General features: G+C 41.9%; 1 protein-coding gene across 2 annotated transcripts in view; it reads left to right on the top strand.

Moving 5' to 3' along the window:
* The first annotated feature begins 5,108 nt into the window (after positions 1 to 5,108).
* SGPL1 (sphingosine-1-phosphate lyase 1) overlaps positions 5,109 to 17,744 on the top strand; it is a 53,169-nt gene continuing 40,533 nt past the window's right edge. The window contains exons 1-2 of one of the 2 annotated variants that reach the window (XM_003783587.3): positions 5,109 to 5,234; positions 5,860 to 5,930. In XM_003783587.3, coding sequence (XP_003783635.1) covers positions 5,904 to 5,930 — 27 coding nt within the window. In that variant the 5' untranslated portion in view covers positions 5,109 to 5,234; positions 5,860 to 5,903. The remainder of the gene's footprint in view (positions 5,235 to 5,859; positions 5,931 to 17,744) is intronic. The other variant, XM_023509555.1, reaches the window with a different exon arrangement.

Raw genomic sequence — 17,744 nt, 5'->3', positions numbered from 1 at the left:
GAGAATGGATAGAATTCTGCATCTCTCACCCAGAAGTGCAAAAAATACAGGTGTCTGGGCCCCACTCCTCATTCCCCTGGTCTGCTGGAGAGCCCCGACACAGGGATTTTGAAAAGCTCCGTGCAGATGCTGTTATTTAATGCTAGATGGGCAGCACAGCCTGCATGATGCTTAAATCCCCTCTACAGCCACAAATCTCAGGTGTAGATACTTAGATGAGGCTTGTGCTGGTGTGTATTCCACTGAGCAGTTCTCAGTGGGGCAGGTCGGCTCCCTAGGGAGCACCCCAGAAATTAAAAAACTTTTGGCTGTCACAATGATGACATGGGGGATGGGGGTGGTTCCTCTGGCATTCAGCGATGGGATGCAGCCCTCACAATGAAGAATTATCCCAAGCCATGCACATGTTTTGAACACCCTGCCAAAATAATCATGTAGGTGAAAAACCAGTTCATTGTCCCATGAACCACAACCTCCACTTCACTTTATATACAAGTGAGTTTTTATTTTTTTAAAAAATATGCTTTTATTATACACCCTACCTAGAGGATGACTACCATGGTGAAAGTCGCATGTAAATTGTCCTTTGTTTCATTTGGAACTTTATCACCTCTTTCTTTCTTTCTGACAGAGTCTTACTCTGTTGCCCTGGGTAAAGTGTTTGTGGCATTATAGCTCACAGCAACATGAAACTGCTGGGCTTACGTGATCCTCTTGCTCTGGCCTCCTGCGTAGCTGGGCCTATAGGCACCTGCCATTAATGCTTGGCTAATTTTTCTATTTTTAGTAGAGACGGGAGTCTCACCATTGCTCTGGTTGGTCTCAAACACTTTGTCAACTCTTAATCCGTAGTTGTGTAAAATCACATCACCCATAGCAATGCTGGGTAATTGAGTCACCAAGACACCCCTCTGTACTGGTCTGTATTTGTACCTTTTGCATTCATGATGATTGTGTGTGGTCTTCTAAATATCCCAATTTAGCCCTTATTTCAAATAAGAAAAAAAGTGACAACATTATTAAATTAGTGCTGCCTTCTTTTCCATGTAAACTTGCCTGTTGTAAGTTCATTCATCTGCCAACTTCTTACACAGTTTTACTATTTTGACTTTCACTTATCAAGTTATGGCCCTATATTGCTAGGTAAAAAGAATTACACGTATAGGTAGGTGCATCAGAATTTGATTTCAGGATAATAAAAGAGAGTTAAAAAAGATTTGTTATAAACAGGGCTGGTGGCACTGGTTGGTTTGTGACTTACTGATCCATTAGCAACAAAATCTCCAGGGAAACGGTAGCTCTGTCATTCTCAGACAAGCCTTGAAGAGGACTAGTATGTCCCAGAGAGGATAAGGGGAACTAATCAACTTGTTAGGATCCAGTCCTGATGGGGATTGAAGCCAGACCTAGAACCATAAAACGAAAGAGTTGGACTGGGTGTAGCCATTCAGAGAGCTCAGATTGGAATTTTATTTGATCACACCCTGGATGTGGGTGGAAGGGCTAATAATTCCTGATGGCCCCATTTGTGTTGGGTACATACATCTGTCTCTTGCAATTGCCACATCAGTCCTCAGGTAGATGTTATTCAGCCTTGTTTTACAACTAAGGGAGCCCAGGCTCAGACAGTTAAAAAACTTACCAGAGGCCACACAGTGATTTCTGGGTGGAGACCTGTTTTTTTCTGACTTTTAAGCTGTTCTGTCATCAGAGCCCCCAGCTGGTTTCCTTCTGCCAAAGGAAGTTTGTACTTATTTTGTTTTTGATAAACAGTTGCTCTCTGGTTTTGATGTTTTGCTGGGAGTGATTGTGCAGTCTGAATAGCAGTGGGAGGCTTCCTGGGGAAGTCCTTGGTCCTCTGAGGGCTTGGCCACTCTGACTTTGGTTGAAATGCTACCTGGGCAAGGGCAGGTGCTCAGCCCAGCCATTACAACTCAGTGACTCTGTTTCTCAGTCTAGTGTGGCAAGTTCTGAGTGCTGGCTCCCTGCGGTATGGGTATTTCCATGTCTGGCTGGCCCTTAGCCTCATCAGCTCTGTTGTGACCAACCCAGCATGCTGCTGGGGCTGTTGTTGTTTTCCTGCCCCTCCTCGGGCATTCTGGGCTCCACGAATTGTTTGCTGCCTTCCTTCAGAGGGCTTTTTTATGGGCCATGTCTTTCCAGGAGGGGCTCAGAGACTACAAACCTCCTGAGATCTGCCTATAGCCCTACCCTGAGGTCAGGTGACCTTCCAAAGAAGCCGAGCAAGGAGCGTCAGGAAGCGGCATGGAGGCCTGGGGAGCGTCTGCTCATGCAGGAGGGAGAGGGGCACTGACTTGCCCATGGATAGCTGCCATTTCCAGCAGAACCAGATTTGCTTCAAAAATTGTTTTAACAACGGTAGATGCAAGCGCTGCCAAGAGCCCCTCCCAGCCTAAATGACAGAAACACAGAGGGAAGTAATCCTAGACCGCCTGCTCCACACTCCTTCCTATCTCCAAGGCCTCTGTTATCAGCAGGAATTTTACCTCCTCACTGTGTCTTGCAGCCATTTCCAGTCTCTCCTGATCTTTGGTTATCATGGAAGGTGCCATAATGGCACCACAGGACAAGATGGGCAGCATTAGTTCATTCCCTCCCTCCCCCACATCCATTTTCTTCATCAGCTGACTTAAGCCACCTCAAACACACATACAACCTTAATAAAAACATTGTGCTTTCTAGCTGGCGGGGGTGGGGGGAGGAGTTCACACCAGCTACATAGGAAGCTGAGGCAGGAGAATCGCTTGAACCCAGGAGTTCACAGCTGCAATGAGCTGTCATCTGATCATGCCTGGGAACAGCCACTGTGCTCTAGTCAGGACAATATAGGAGACCCTATCTCTAAAAATAAACAACCTATCTATAAACAGGTGTCTAGATAAGTGCTCCTCAACCTTTACTGTGCTTATATGTTAACTGAGGATCTTGTTAAAATGTAGATTCTGATTCAGGAGGTCTGGAGTTGGGGCTCCAAGAAGGTAAGTTTCTAACAGGCTCCCAGGTGAAGCCAGTGCTGCTCTCAGGAAACAGTACTTTGAGTGTGGATGCTGCGGATAACTCCACCTTGGCCTCCACCAGTCTGCCAAGTACTTCCTGACATTGTTCTGCCAGCAGAGGGAGTGTGGGGTGCAGGAGCAGGGCAGCTTAAAGTCTCTCTCTCTCTCTCACACACACACATTCCCCCCCCACCCCGCCCCCAGCCTCATGGACTCTGCTGCAAGCCCAAACCCACATTTTAGTCTGGGCTGTGCTTGGAACTGCAGGAGTCACATCTTCCTTTGGGCCTCAGTCTCTTCACGTATATGCTCTGGGGTCCAGCTGGGAAACAGCTGTAAGGCACCTTTAGCTCTACCCTTTGATTCTAATGAACCAACACGCATATTTGTGGTCCTCCCTACCAAGTTGGAAGCCTCAACTTCCCACCCACAAACTCTACCCCATCACATGTATGTGTCTTTGGGAGGATCATTACCTTATCTGGTCTTAGTGCCCTTGTTTACAAGTTGGGAGATGGTGAGAGTCACCTGACCTGGGCAAATCAGGACATAAATAGGGTCTGTATGTAAAGGTACAGGCAAAGTAAGGCTCAGTCGATATGGCTGAATTAGTTTGTGCATCTGGAAAGAATGAACAGACTGTACTTTGTATGTCAGAGCACAGGGAGGAATCAGATGTGACCCTGCTCTCCAGTCACCTGGGCACACAGATTCTAGATTAAGGGTGGGGGAGGGGGTAGCAACTAAGAAGGGGTGTGTATGTGCAGTTCCTAGGATCTGATGAATTAAAGCAGAGTGGTAGGAAATAGAGAATGAGGAGGGCATGCCTCAAATCCTAAAGTAACTCTTGGTAAGTAGGCTTTGTTTGGTAGGAGGCTCTGGAACATTTTCTAACCCTTCAACACTGAGAAGGCATATTTTCTGGGGAACAGCAGTGAGGGTGGCAAGGAGATAGGGGTGTGATAGCCTGATTTATGAGTTCTGGGGTGGTAGAGATGTCTGGGAATTCTGATGGGAGGTGAAGAAGCCCAAAGATATGCTGTTCGACTTCTTAACCACTCTGGTGGAGAAATTAGGAAGTGCGGATAGAGCGTGCACAGGAGGCCAGCAGGATGAACGAAATAAGGAGGAATCTCATTCTAAAAGCACTAGATGAGGATCACCATGGTGATGATGCCCTGATTCTAGTGTCAGGACAACATTTTGCAAGGGATAGAATTGGGTACCCAGGTTAGTGTCACTTTCGTTGAATTAGAAATTTTGAAAGAATTCAAGATTCCATGTGGGTGTCATTTGAAAAATACAGTATGAAGGTTACTGATTCGTTACATGTAAACACACTGCTTTCTTCTACCAAATAAATCAGTGTTGCGATAACAAGGTAAGCCATGGAAAACCTATCTGAGATGTGGTTTTTTCATCTGGAAATGAAGTTTAACCGTTGAGATCCCAGTGGGTCCTTTCACTGAAATAGTAGAGGATTCCCAGCATTGTTTGTGAAAATGAAGCAGCGGTGGTAGCATTTTTGCTCAACACCTGTAGCTTCTGCTCTGCATTTTGGGGGTGGGGTGTGGAGGAGAGGCTGTGGATGGTATTTGCATTGAGTTTTCATATCGCTTTTCTTTGGGCACCATGGATCTCGATGGAAAATTCAAGTCCCGCCTGACCCAGGAAAGAACCAAGGGGCACATTCCTACCCTGGAGACCCATCTCGGTGGTTGTTTTGGATCAATTTGTACAATGATCTGCAGGCCGACTCTCTCGGGGAGCCAAATGACCAAATGTGACCAGAAAGTTGGTTTTGTAAAAGGAAAGCTGTAAGACAAGTAGGTGGCCGTTGAGGCAGACCGCAGTCCAGCACAGGTCGGAACAAGACATTTACAGTGGAACCTGGGTGCCATCCCGGGCCTGGCCAGTAAGCGCCGCCCGCGCGCCGTGGGGGTCCGGTCGGGGCGTGCACGCGGCCGGCGGTAGCGGGGCCGCGCACGCCGGAGTTGGCCTGGCCGGCGCCCCCGGAGCCATTTCCGGGAGGGGCCTCCAATCTCGGTGGCCGCGGGAGGAGCCGGCGCCCCGCGGCCGGGGACTCGGTCTCGCGGAGGAAGGGACGCGAGGGGCGGAGTCAGGCCGGCGAGACAGAGTTCCCGAGGGAAGGAGCGGCCAGCTGGGTCCGGCGCGAGGAGTGGCAGGGCCGCCGCGGGGTCTGGAGGAGCGGGGAAGGTCGGGGCTGGGAGCTGAGGAGGAGGAGGGTCGGGGCTGGGGGCGCCCGGCGGCGAGGGCAGAGCACACGCGGCCAGCGGCTGCGGCCTGAGGGAGCCGGCACCGCCCGCCCGAGGTGGGAGCTGGTGCGAGGGCTGCGAGGGGACGCAGGGAGGGCGCCGGGGCCGAGATGGAGGCGATCTGGAAGCCCACTCCCACCTCGGGTGCGATGGGCTGGGTCAGCCAGGAGTTGCTGATTCTTCAGACGCGGGGGAAGGGTCAGGAGGGAGCGGTGAAGACGGGAGAGAGGCCAGACTGCTTCCCAGGGGACTCTGGGTTAGGTTGAGTGGGCTGGGCTCGAGGCTGACCGGTCGGGGGCGGGCTGGGCGTTCTCCCTCGTTTCTACCTGGGTGGAATGCTTCGTGGGAGTCTGGGTCTGGATTCGTTTCTTCAGCCGTGAGAGGGAAACCTAGTTGCAGCAGAGTTCTGATTCGCTGGGTGGGGGTAGAGGGTATTATCTGGGAGTGAAATCCGAGTCTTTAAAGGAGGGAGAGAACCACAACTTGGCTGCTCTGTTGAACCTAGACCAGTTGGCGAGCGGGTTTGTACAGCTCTAGACGTCAACAAACCTGGTTACCTTTCACAGACACTGATAAAGAGAAGTGCCGAGGGGACGACTGGAAGAGGAAGATGCCTGCTACAGACTTTCTGCTGTTGGTGAGTCTTTTCCAGATTTCCTCCTGGTTAGAAGGCACTTGTCTCCTGAATTTTACTGTCAGAGTGTGTAGATTTCACTGCTGATGCTTACTTTGGGTGGCTTTGCATTTCTGCCAGCTTTTATTTTGGATTAATGATCTGGGTGAATAAATGACTGAAGTAAATATATAGAACTTAAAAATTATTGAAGAATCTTCTTTAGAATATCTTCTTATTTTCTTTTCACTTTGTTGCCCAGGGTATTTACTGGAACTCCCTGCCTGCCTCAAGCAGTCCTCCTGCCTCAGCTTCTAGACTAGCTAGAACTATACAGTCTGGTGCCACTTCACCTTGCTTTCTTTTTCAAAATTCTTACAATCGGCTCCGCTCCCTGTAGCACAGTGGTTATGGCGCCGCCACAACACCCGGCTATTTTCTTGTTGCAGTTGCTGTGTTGCAGCAGTAGCCTTAGAATCTTAATTGCCTGAAGGGCATTTGGAAACCCTGTAGTCTGGCATTCTTGCTGCCCAGGACTTCCACAATGCCCTGTCAGGAGTGCACACTGAATACTTTCTCAGGCAGTTCTTTCTACTGCTGGACCATTTTAATTTTAGAAAGTTTTTCATTTGTCCAAATCACTGAATAGATTGGTTGGAATTAGGTTTGACTGTGTGTAATAGAAAAACTGAAGTAGGCTCATCGTCCGTAGCACAGTGGTTATGGCACCAGCCACATGCACCGAGGCTGGCGGGTCCAAGCCTGGCTCGGGTCAACTAAACAATAATGACAACTCAATAAGAAAATAGCTGGGCGTTGTAGCAGGCGCCTGTAGTCCCAGCTACTTGGGAGGCTGAGGCAAGAGACTCACTTAAGCCCCAGAGTTTCAGGTTGCTGTGAGGTGTGACGCCACAGCACTCTACCTAGGGCAACATGGTGAAACTCTGTCTCAAAAAAAAAAAAAAAAAGAGAAAATTGAAGTAATAGATTTTTAAAAGATAAAAATATATTTCTTTTCTTTTCTTTTTTTTTTTTTTTTTGAGACAGGATCTTGCTCTATTGCCCCAGGCTAGAGTGCAGTGGTGTCAACATAGCTCATAGCAACCTCAAACTCTCAGGTTTAAGTAGTCCTCTTGCCTCAGCTTCCTGAGTAGTTAGTTGGAACTACTGCATGCCACTGCATGTCTGGTTAATGTTTCTATTTATTTATTTATTTTTTTTGTAGAGATTGGTTCTCACTCTGTTGTCTAGATTAGTCTCAAACTCTAGGCCTCAAGCAATCTGCCTGCATTGGCCTCCACAGTGCTAGGATTAGATTACAGGAGTGAGCTACCATGCCTGGCCATATTTCTTGAATGTAAGAGACATGTGGAGTAGGCACTTGTGACTGATCAGGCCTTTCTACTTGTTAGGTTCATGTTTCATTCAGCAGGAAGAGGAAGGGGAAGAAAAAGGGCTTCCCCTTCTTTCTAAGTAAAATACTTTTGAATTTATTATATGTATGGGAGACTATATAAGGCACATATCTAAGAATGATAATAATGAAAACAACCATACCAGGTAAGGGAATACGCATACAACATTAATCCCCAAATCCATATGCCCTGTCCTGTTACACACATTCCCTTCCCTCCCCTCTTGGGATAACCACTGTCCTGACTTTTAGAATAGTCATTCCCTTGCCATTTTTTTTTCCTAAATAGTGTTACCACCTATGTATACATTCCTAAATTTAGTTTTGTTTTTCAACTTGCTGTAAATGGGTTTATGTGTATTTTTTGTGATTTTCCTTTGTTGCTCAGTATTTGTGAGATTCATTCATGTTGTTGCATGCAGTTTATTGAGTTCATTCGTTTTCATTGCTCTATGGTATTTCATTGTATGACTAAACTGTAATTTATTTATCCATTTTACTTATAAGGGATATTTGGGTTGTTTCCAGTTCAGGGCTTTTTTGAACATTATCATTACAGACTTTCTTGTATATGACAGTTGATCACAGATGTAAGAGTTTTTTTGGGATTTATACCTAGGAGTAGAATTGTTGGATCGTAAAGGGTGTATATCCCTAACTTCACTAGGCACTGCCAAACTTTTCTAAAGAGGCCGATACAATTTACACTACAAACAGTATATGGGAGGTCTTGTTTCTACACAACTTGACAGAGATGGTATTTTTAGGCATTTTATAATTTGCTAATCTGGTAGGTGGGCAAATATAATTATGGTTTCTGTATACATCCTCTGATTACACATGAGGTTAAGGACCCTTTTAAATGTTTAATAACCGTTAACATCCTTTTAGTGGTGCCTCTTCAAGTCATATGCCTTATCAATTTTTTATCTGTTTCTCTTCTGTTAGATTTTGTTATATACTTGCTGAGGTTTTGTTACTAGGTGCATATAGATTTAAAATTGTTACATCTTATCTAGTACTTTAATGCTTTTTAACGTAATATAACTACTTTAGCTTTTTGTCATGAAATAGGCAAACCACAAATGTTTGAGTAAATGAATTGCCTATTGTATAGGCAGAAACTGCAGAACAGCCTTCCTAGGCTGTTACTTTAGCACTGCCGTTTATGTGTCAGTGTTTGTTACCTCATGGAGTGAATAAATCACTTAAAAAAAATCTATTTTGAATTTAAAAAACATAGGGCTTTCTTTTTTGAGGTCTACTTTGCATGCAGTAAGGGCATAGATCTTAATTGTACAGGTCGGTAACTATTTACATGTGGATATACTCTGCTCACTTACCCAGATCAAAATAGAAAAAATTTCCAGCAGTACCAACAAACTTCTCATGTTCTTTTCCAGTTAATAACCTACCAAAGGTAATCATTCTTTTCACCATAGATTAGTTTTGCTGATTTTGAGCTTTATATAAATGGAAACATGCATTCTGTTTTGTGAGTGGCCTTTTTCTCAACACTGTGTCTGTGAGATTCAGCCAGGCTCGTATGTAGCAATGGTTTTTTCTTATTGTTGTGTAGCTGTGTAGTAGTACAGCGTTTAAATATAGTTTAATTAATTTATTCACTGTATAGTTGGTGAACATTTGTATTTAGTTTTTTGCCTATTATGAGTGACATAGGTACATTTTTTAACGTATCTTTTGGTAAACATAAAACATACATAAATTTGGTAGAAGGTAGGAGGATCACTTGAGCCCGGGAATTTGAATCTCGCCTGGGAATGTAGCCAGACACTGCCTCTGAAACCAAAAACCAACAAAAACCAAAACAAATAGAATTGCTGTGTTGTAGTATGTACTGTCAGACAGGTTTCCAAAGTGGTTGTACCGATTTTTACTCCTGTTGGATTTTCTTGATAGATAACTTGTGGATTTAGCTTTGGGCAGCAAATGTTAAATTTTTATTAATATTATTTGTACACTGTACATGGGCAAGGGCACTGAGAGCTTTCCTAAAGCCGTGTAGGCACTTTCAAATTGTGAAATGCCCTTCCTTTTCTGTAATTTCTCTGGCGGGTAAAACTTAACTGCTTTCTTGTTTATCTCTAGTCTATAAATATTGATAAACATTTGATGGGAACGAAGTTTGGTTCTTTTTGAGTATGGAAAGGGTCCTGTTAAGGTCAGAATTTAGTTGTAAAATACCATTTGTAATGGTTTAATTTCGAGGCCACTACATAATCCTCTTCAGAATCTGAGTAGCTATTTTGGTGTATTTACCCTTTACACTCAGTATTGGGGAGACCATGTTCTCTGGAGGCTTTCTCTGAAACATTTAAGTTCATTCTTTTGAATTGCATTTTGGCAGGTGAGGTGGTTCTAGAAAGGAATAGATCAATCCTGTATTGAGTTCCAGTTTTAATGGCACAGAGTCTTTGAGACAATAGAGGCAAACAGAAAATTCTGCTAGAAGGGGATCTAGGGCAAATAAGAGAATGCTATGGTAGGCCTGCTTCTTGCCTGACTGTTGGGCTAGAGTAGAAGAAAGCGTAGAACTATATCACACAGCCATTTTTGAAATCATTTTCAAATGCCTTCCTAAGAGTCATCACTGTAGCAATCAATAGTCATCTATTTGGATGACTGAAAACATACGAGTTTGTGATCTGTAAACATAGTAGGTAACTGATGAAATCTTGTTCTACAGTAGGTAAGAGGGCATTAGCAACATTCTGATTGATTTAGTCAATTGTCGAAGGTTAACAATTGACTTAACATCTTTCTAACAAGACTGAGGAGCAGCTCATTACAAGATGTATTTTGTTTCTGTGAGAAAATACAACATAGGCATGGGAATCAAACTACTTATAGCCTCTCCCAGCTCCTTTGTGACTTTGGACTTGGTGAAGGTTGCTTTTTGTTGCTGTTTACTGAAGAGGAAAGGAAAACGTTTCATCAGAGAATTCAGAATATTTAGTAAGTGTTTGTTATTTTCTATTACTTTATTTCATTTAATATTCACAACACCCTGTGAGTGGATGTTGATCTCTTTTTAACCTTGGGAACTTTTTGTTGAATTATAACAATGGCATGTATTGTTATAATTGTAGATGAGCAAATCCAGTTTCATAGCAAAGGCCCCACAGCTTCTAAGTGAGAGCTAAAATTAGAGTTGAAGCTTCTGATCACCAGTCTAGACTTTCTAGGACACCACAGCTGCTTTTCAGTAGACACATTAACTTGACTCGCAAGGAGTCCACAGGAGTAGTGACAATGTGTAAGTTTATGGGAATTCTCAAAGGTGATTGTCCTTTTCTGACATATGGGTAGTTGCTGTTAATATATGCTTAGGAATTGTGAAAGAAAAAAATAATGTTTTAAAAAAGTTTCATCATTTTAGTAGTTAATAATTCTGTTTATAAATTTTAAAGAGCACTACCTCCAGACAAATTATCTTTAGGTATTTACGATTGCTTTCGTTTGGAATCCTGAGCTTTATGCTCTAATTCTGCAATTGTGAAATTAAAGTTGCTGTTATCTTTGGCCCATTTAGAAACTTTTTCAGAAGGCCTTTGTTTCTTTTTTTCTTTATTTAAAGAAAGCTTTTGGATCCAAAGAATCTTAGGTGATTGGTCTTAGTTGAGTGAACATTTGGTGAACACAAGTGCACAAATGGAATTGCTGGGTCATTATGTATTTTTAAGTGTACAGAGCATTAGTTTTTTCTGTATGTGAAGAGTTGTGCAGCCATCACCACAGTCAATTTTAAAACGTTTCCAAAGAAACACAGTATTCGTCAGTCACTTCCTTATTTCCCCATTCTCAGTTGTAGGTAACGACCACTTTTCTGTCTATAGATTTACTTTGGACATTTTATGTAAATGGATCATATGGGTGGTGCTTGTGGCTCAAAGAAGTAGGGTGCCATCCCCATATGCTGGAGGTGGTGGATTCAAACCCAGCCCCAGCCAAAAAAAAAAAAAAAAAAATTGTAAATAGATCATATAATATGTAGTCTTTCGTATTTGACTTTTTCACTTACAGTGTTTTCAGGGATCATCTGTGCTGTAGTGTGAATCAGAACTTCATCTTATTGCAGTTATAGGGCCTTTCCTACAGAATTTTAAGGAATGGGTATATCCAATAGTGTCTCTTTTGTTCTCCACTTACAGGAGACATAGGGGTCTTGGGTTTACTTTGTATGTAATGGACCCTTTGTAATACTAAGGCTACTTCTGTGATTCATTGTAGAGCAGGGGTTATTAACTGGGGAATTTGGACCCTAGCAACTGGCCTTTAGGATGTCCTGAACTCATTGACTCTTTGTGATTATTTGCAAAATTTTATGTTTGTAAGAGTTTTGGGGGTTGGGAGTTTGGGGAACTGTGAAAATCTCTACCTTTTGTTAAAAGCTAATTTTCACAAAGTTAAATCATGACTCTCCTACAGATGTAAAATGAACACATTAAAGATTTTATTTTGCTTATAATGAGAAAACCTGATTCAAAGGAGAAGTCCAAAGAACAGACACGGTTATAGATCAGGAACATTGAAATTAATGTTGAGGCAAAACTACTCTCTTCTCTAGGGGAAGGGAAGTCAATTGAGCCTTTATTGGACCTGGCAGATTTGCATGTTACAGATGAAGATTGGTTTGCATTGCTATCTACTCTTAGAGTTATAAATAGCTTTCTTATGATGGAGTGTTCTAGATAATGCATAATCTTTCATTGGAAGCATACATTTTCCTCTGTACTTTCAATAGATTATCAAAAGTCTGAAACTCTTCCAAATATTAATTTTAAATTAAATTCACTCAGCTGTTTACTTTAGTTTTCAAAAGTAGCTTCTTGGGGATTTTGAAGGTAGACTTTACAAAAGGTGTTTATATAGGTTAAGGTTCATAGCTCCCTGTTTTATTCTTTTGAATAGGATTACATGTTAGAAATCTCCAGAGAAGAAGCTTTTGCCGTTTAGTTATGTGAACTAAAATAAAATTTTAAGCCCCCTCCTGACTGAATGGACCCCATCTCAGGCTCCCCCCTCCACCAAACACCTTAAAACTGAATTGTCAGCCAGAAGAGAAGAGAGAGCAAACATGCCTACTTATGCCCTGTCCCTTTTGGAATTATTTTTTGTAACAATAAAATACAAAAATCCTTCACAGTCCTAAGCCCGTGTGAGACAAAAGTTAAACCATATCTGCAGGTCATCAGGTTACTTATCAGATCAGTTGAGTTTTAGAATATGTCTGGTGGTTTATCTCTGATTAATAGACTTCCTTATCGCAACTTAAAACATTTTAAGCCTTTAGACTAGTGGTTCCCAAAGACCACTTTCTCAAGGCTTTTTGGAGATGACTCTCTGGGCCATGGTAACACATGTTCAGCTCAGAATAAACCTTTTAAAAATTATTTTATAGGGTTTGGGTTTTTCTTTCCTTTTGACAGGTTATGCTTATCATATATTCGATATTTCTCGTCTTGGATAGCAATGTGACTATTGTAGGGAAAGGATTTCTACAAATGGTTGTAAATTTGGAAGGTCTAGATGTCTTAACTCCACAGCAATGATAGATAATCCTATTAGTAAGGTAAGTATGGGAAGGGAGAAGCTCAGATAACTTCTTCCCCAATTGTGATATGCTCAGGGAAGTTAAGACTTCTCCTTTCTATGTGAAAGCATATGGAATTATTAATATTTCACGAGATCTTATTCAAGAAATTCTCATTTCTAGTCTTCAAAGGTTGCCGATCTTCATTTAGACTTTTAACCTTTGCGCGTGTGCACAGTAACTCATTCAGCTAGTTATTATCAGACTCTGGGAGCTCATAGCAAATTTAGCAACATACCAAGTGCCAGTTTGCATATAAGCTTGTCTCCCCTTCCTCCTTGCCTTAGGCAGAGAGTATATTTGCCTACAAAACCTGTAGTTGCTCTCACCTCTGTGTCCCTCAGCTGTTCTTCTGCTTATTGAACTTAGTTTCATGTGTTTTACTTTTCTATTTTAATCTCCATTTTTTTGATGTGTTTCAGAAATGAGGTGCTCAGACTTGTTACTTGACAGAACCAGCATCTGTCTTCACTAGATGTCTTGTCCTGACTTCAAGTAAATAAGTAAAATAAAATGACCATTAAGCAATGCCAAGGGCAGTCTGCTTTTATGAGCTTAGAAGCTTTGATTTTCCTCCTCATCACTAGGGAAAATTTCATGTACATTTCCTTTCTGTGGCTAGGATGGTTTTGTATCTCACGTATGGGAAGGTGCTTTATCTGGATACTTTGGTGCTAAGTACAGAGCGGTTAGACTTCGGAGTGGAGTAGTACTGAGCATACTAGCAGACGTATCTGACTTTTGACAGGAGTGGCCGGAAACAAACTGTGGGGTGTTAAGCTTGTAGAAATGAACTTCTCAGATCTGGATCCTTTTACTCATATAATGAATTTTGGGGAAGTATATGGCTTGCTGTTCATTTCCTAAGAAATGATTATTCAGTCTCTTCAAACAATTCTATGTCATAGTCACTACTGGTGACTTGGAATGGCTGGTTGGTTTTGTTGCTCAGTTCTTCTTTAATGACCCAAGGGAGTTTTCCCTTTGGGGTTGTGATCTGTTTTTGATGGTAAACTTTAATGCCTTTTTAGGCTGTACGGACAATAGTGTTTTCTAACCTGTTTACTTTGTACTTTGAAATTCTGCGGAATGCGATATAAAAGAGAATCAGATTCAATTAGCTTCCTTTTCTATTTTTAGGGCAGAAGTCGAGAATAAATATACTAACTTTTGGGGTCTTTTTTTGTACTTTTCCTTTCCTCACTAACCTGAATCTCAGTCCTCCTAATACTTTTTGATCTTCAGACTCTAAGGCAGTAGGTGAACTGGGTAAAACTGGTTTTTCTTCCTCAACTGCCCATTCCTGCTTTAAAGCTTAGATTTTTGGTTCTTCTGGAAAAAGTATTGGGTGCTGTTGTGTTAGGGGTGAAGAAAGTGGAAGGAAGGAAGAGAAAAATAAATACAGGTAGTCCCTGAGTTACAGACAGTTGACTAACTTATGACTCATATTTACGAATGGGGTCTATTTCAGGTAATAGGTAAATATACCTGTTTCATACAAATTCAGCTTAAGAACAAACCTACAGAATGTATCTCATTTGTAACCTGGGGACTGCCTGTGCTTTCTTGCAGGATTATTTGGTGGAAGATTTTGGTTTTCATCAGTGTCTGGCCAGAGAATAAATATTAGCCAGGAACAATTAATTGATCTCTAGTGGATTGACATGACTGGGCCCTGACAGTAATGGTTCCTAAGAAGGCTAGTTAGATACCTTTTTCCCACTGTCTGAATGCTGGTAGCCACTAAGTTTGGTGTCGAGGTCTCAGTAGTGTGTTAAACCAGCCAGTGGGTAATTCTTTTACAAATGAAAGGGATAGAAAGAGAAGAAGTTCTTAGTGAGGTCAGAATCATGCATGGGCTCTATCTATCCTTTGCCAAAAGAACTGAGTGGGGTGTTGTGAAACATACTCCTTGGGTGATGTTGATGCTCCCCACTTATTTAATGATGCTCCCCACTTGTTTAAGAGTATTAATAGGCGAGCAAGAAGTTGGATTTTTAATGGGGGCTTTGCCTTTAGTTTGTCCCCAGGGAAGGTACCTTTTGATATTAGTCTTTGTGCCTCAGTTTCTTCATCGCTGAAATGGGATTGGACAAAGTACTATCTAAAGTTCATTCAAACAGTAAGATTTTGTGACAGTTCTCCACAGTACTTCTCAAAATTATTTCTTTCAGTCTTTCTTTTGGAAGCAGATTAAGTAGTGTGAGTGTGTGAGTATAAATCTGTAGCTGAGAGAAAAATGAAGTTTGCCATTTGAAAAGGTCACTCACATAAGGGCAGTCCACATCCCCAAAGTGCTCAGCCTTTATAGGACCTTGTCACATTAGAAGTACACAAAAGACATTGTACTGTGGTGTGAAGATGAACCTTCTGTAGGAAAGTAGTTTTCCCAGAACCTTGATTTATATAGTGAATCTCCTGTAATCTCAGGGCATTACTGTTTTCAGTGCTTCTGGCCCCAGGTCTCTGTTGTAGCCAGTAATGCACGTTCAGACAAGCAGGGAGTTGGAGAGGTATGAGTTGTTATAGGAGCTGAAGGAAAGTAGCTTGTGCCCACTTTAGTTTTGGCCACACAACTGTTGTTTACTTGGTACTGTAATATCCACTGAGCAAAATTGCTACATTTTCCTGGGTAGGCATTGTCTCTGTGGCAGTTCAGAAGTTATTAGAGGAGTGGATCAGCCTGACAGTGGGAATTTTCCTTTGATCTTCAGCCAGATTTTTAAAAATATGAGTGGAATAGCAACAAGAAAATACACTGGAATATCTTGCTGGCCTCTCAGCTAGGCTTTATACCTGTCTAGTTTTCTTTGGTGCTCTTCTTTCATGTTATACTTCTCCAGTTAATGTTTAGATAGTCATACTGTTTTGAGGCCTTGAGAGATAGTTCCGGCTATCTCTTGGAGTTCAACTCGAAGTGTCCTGACTCTGCTACTCTTTATCAGTCCTGACTCTGCCACTTTCTATCAGTTTGACATAGCAAATCAGGTAACCTTTCTTTAGGTTTCCCCATCTATAAAGTAATAACATATGCTCTTAATCTGAGAGCCTCATGAGATTATAAAATGCCAGTAAAATAATATGAAAGCCATTTAAAATTTTAAGTTGTGTAAACATTACCATGTGTTCTCTCTAAATACGTTAACGCTTTTTAAATGCTTCACCCTTTTCTGTGCAAGTTGTCATGGCTCCTTTGAGCCTTCTCTTTCTAAATTAGTTTTATTCTCTCTGTAATCAGGTGGTCACTTAATCTTTGAGTTTTAAAGGGAAGGGAAAGTTGTGAGTGAAACAAATGGGTGTACTCTGATCCCTATAAAATAGTGCCCGCACAGAGTAGGCACTTAGGAAACAATTGTCGAATGACTGAAACTCTTATATGGTGGTAGGCATGCCTGTAGCAGTGACAGTATTAGTAGAGCCCTTTCTGAGCTGGCATGCAGGCAGCTCTGTGGGGCTGCCTGAATAGAGATGCGATTGCTTTTGAATGAAACAAATACAGGTGACATCTTTGCCCACTTTCTGTTGGTACAACTGGCAGGGGTGTCCACCCTGTTTTTTCTTTTCTGCTACCCATTAGAAGAATAAGAATTGTTTGGGGCACACATTAACTACACAAACAGTAATGAAAGCTGAAGAGCAAAAGAAAAGGTTCCGGGCATGCTTTTCGTAATACCCAACATAGATAAGCAAAACAGTCCTCAAATAACCTGCATGCAGCCTGTGATTGCAGGTTGGATTCCCTTGCCAGACTATCACAGACTGGGTAATTAGAAACAATAGAAGTTTATTTGGCATATGGTACTAGAGGCTGGAAAGTCCAAGAGCATGGCACTGGCATCTGTTGAGGGTGTTTTTACTGCATAATAACATGGCAGAAGGACAAGTAAGTATGTGTGAGAGAGAGCCAGAGACAATGGAGCCAGAACTTCATCATTTTACTGGGAGCCCACTCTCATGATAATGACATTAACCCACTCACAAGGTCAGAGACCTCCCGATTTGATCACCTTTTAAAGGTCTCTTCTCTCAACACTGTGACAATGGCAGTTAAGTTTGAACATGAGTTTTGGAGGGGACATTCAAACCAAAGCAGGTAGTTAACCCTGGTGAATAATGGAGAAAGGACTGCGTTAGTGCCAAGGAAAGACACATCATCCTGTGTGGCTGTTAATGTTTACTGTATGGCTTTTCTCTTAGTCATATTCATTGTAGAATGTTTCTTTAGGAATAACTTGGTAATGAAGAAATTTAATGAGGAAAAAATACCACTGCCTAATTGTCAGTTGTGAAAAGCTACACCAGTTGTCAAAAAAGGTTTTTGGGGGGTGGTGGGAAAAAGGAGTGGATGGTGGAGAATTGGATAGTGTTACAATGAGACACTTCCTTATGAAATATTTTGCTCTCTTTAAAGTGATTTGGGGACTAAAAGTATCATTAGGAATAGTTGTGGGATAGTATTGGTAGGAAAGTACTCATGACTGGCTGGAAGGATGAATCTCCTGGGCTTATTGCTTCAGATCATAATTCTGACCTCACAAAAATGTTAAGAGAATAAGTCATAAATAAAATGCACTGAGATTGTGTAGAGTGGAAAATAATGTTAGTGTTATTTTCCTTATTGCCTTACACAATCACGTTCTAAATTTAAGGAAGCCAGAAGTAAAATCACTCTGAGATTTTCAAAGCGCAGGTCACGGTCCATTTAGAGGAACACAAAATCAATTTAGTGGGCCAATCATTAAAAATGAGGAGGAGGAGGAAATAGAAGATCACACATAATAAAGTGTTAGGTATTTTTTTTTTTTTTTTT

This window comes from Otolemur garnettii, unplaced genomic scaffold (genome assembly GCF_000181295.1).
Source record: "Otolemur garnettii isolate 467f Iridium unplaced genomic scaffold, OtoGar3 scaffold00008, whole genome shotgun sequence".
In the NCBI taxonomy this organism is placed as follows: Eukaryota; Metazoa; Chordata; class Mammalia; order Primates; family Galagidae; genus Otolemur; species Otolemur garnettii.
The sequence above is the reverse complement of the archived record's forward strand: the minus strand, read 5'-3'. Positions and strand labels throughout refer to the sequence as shown.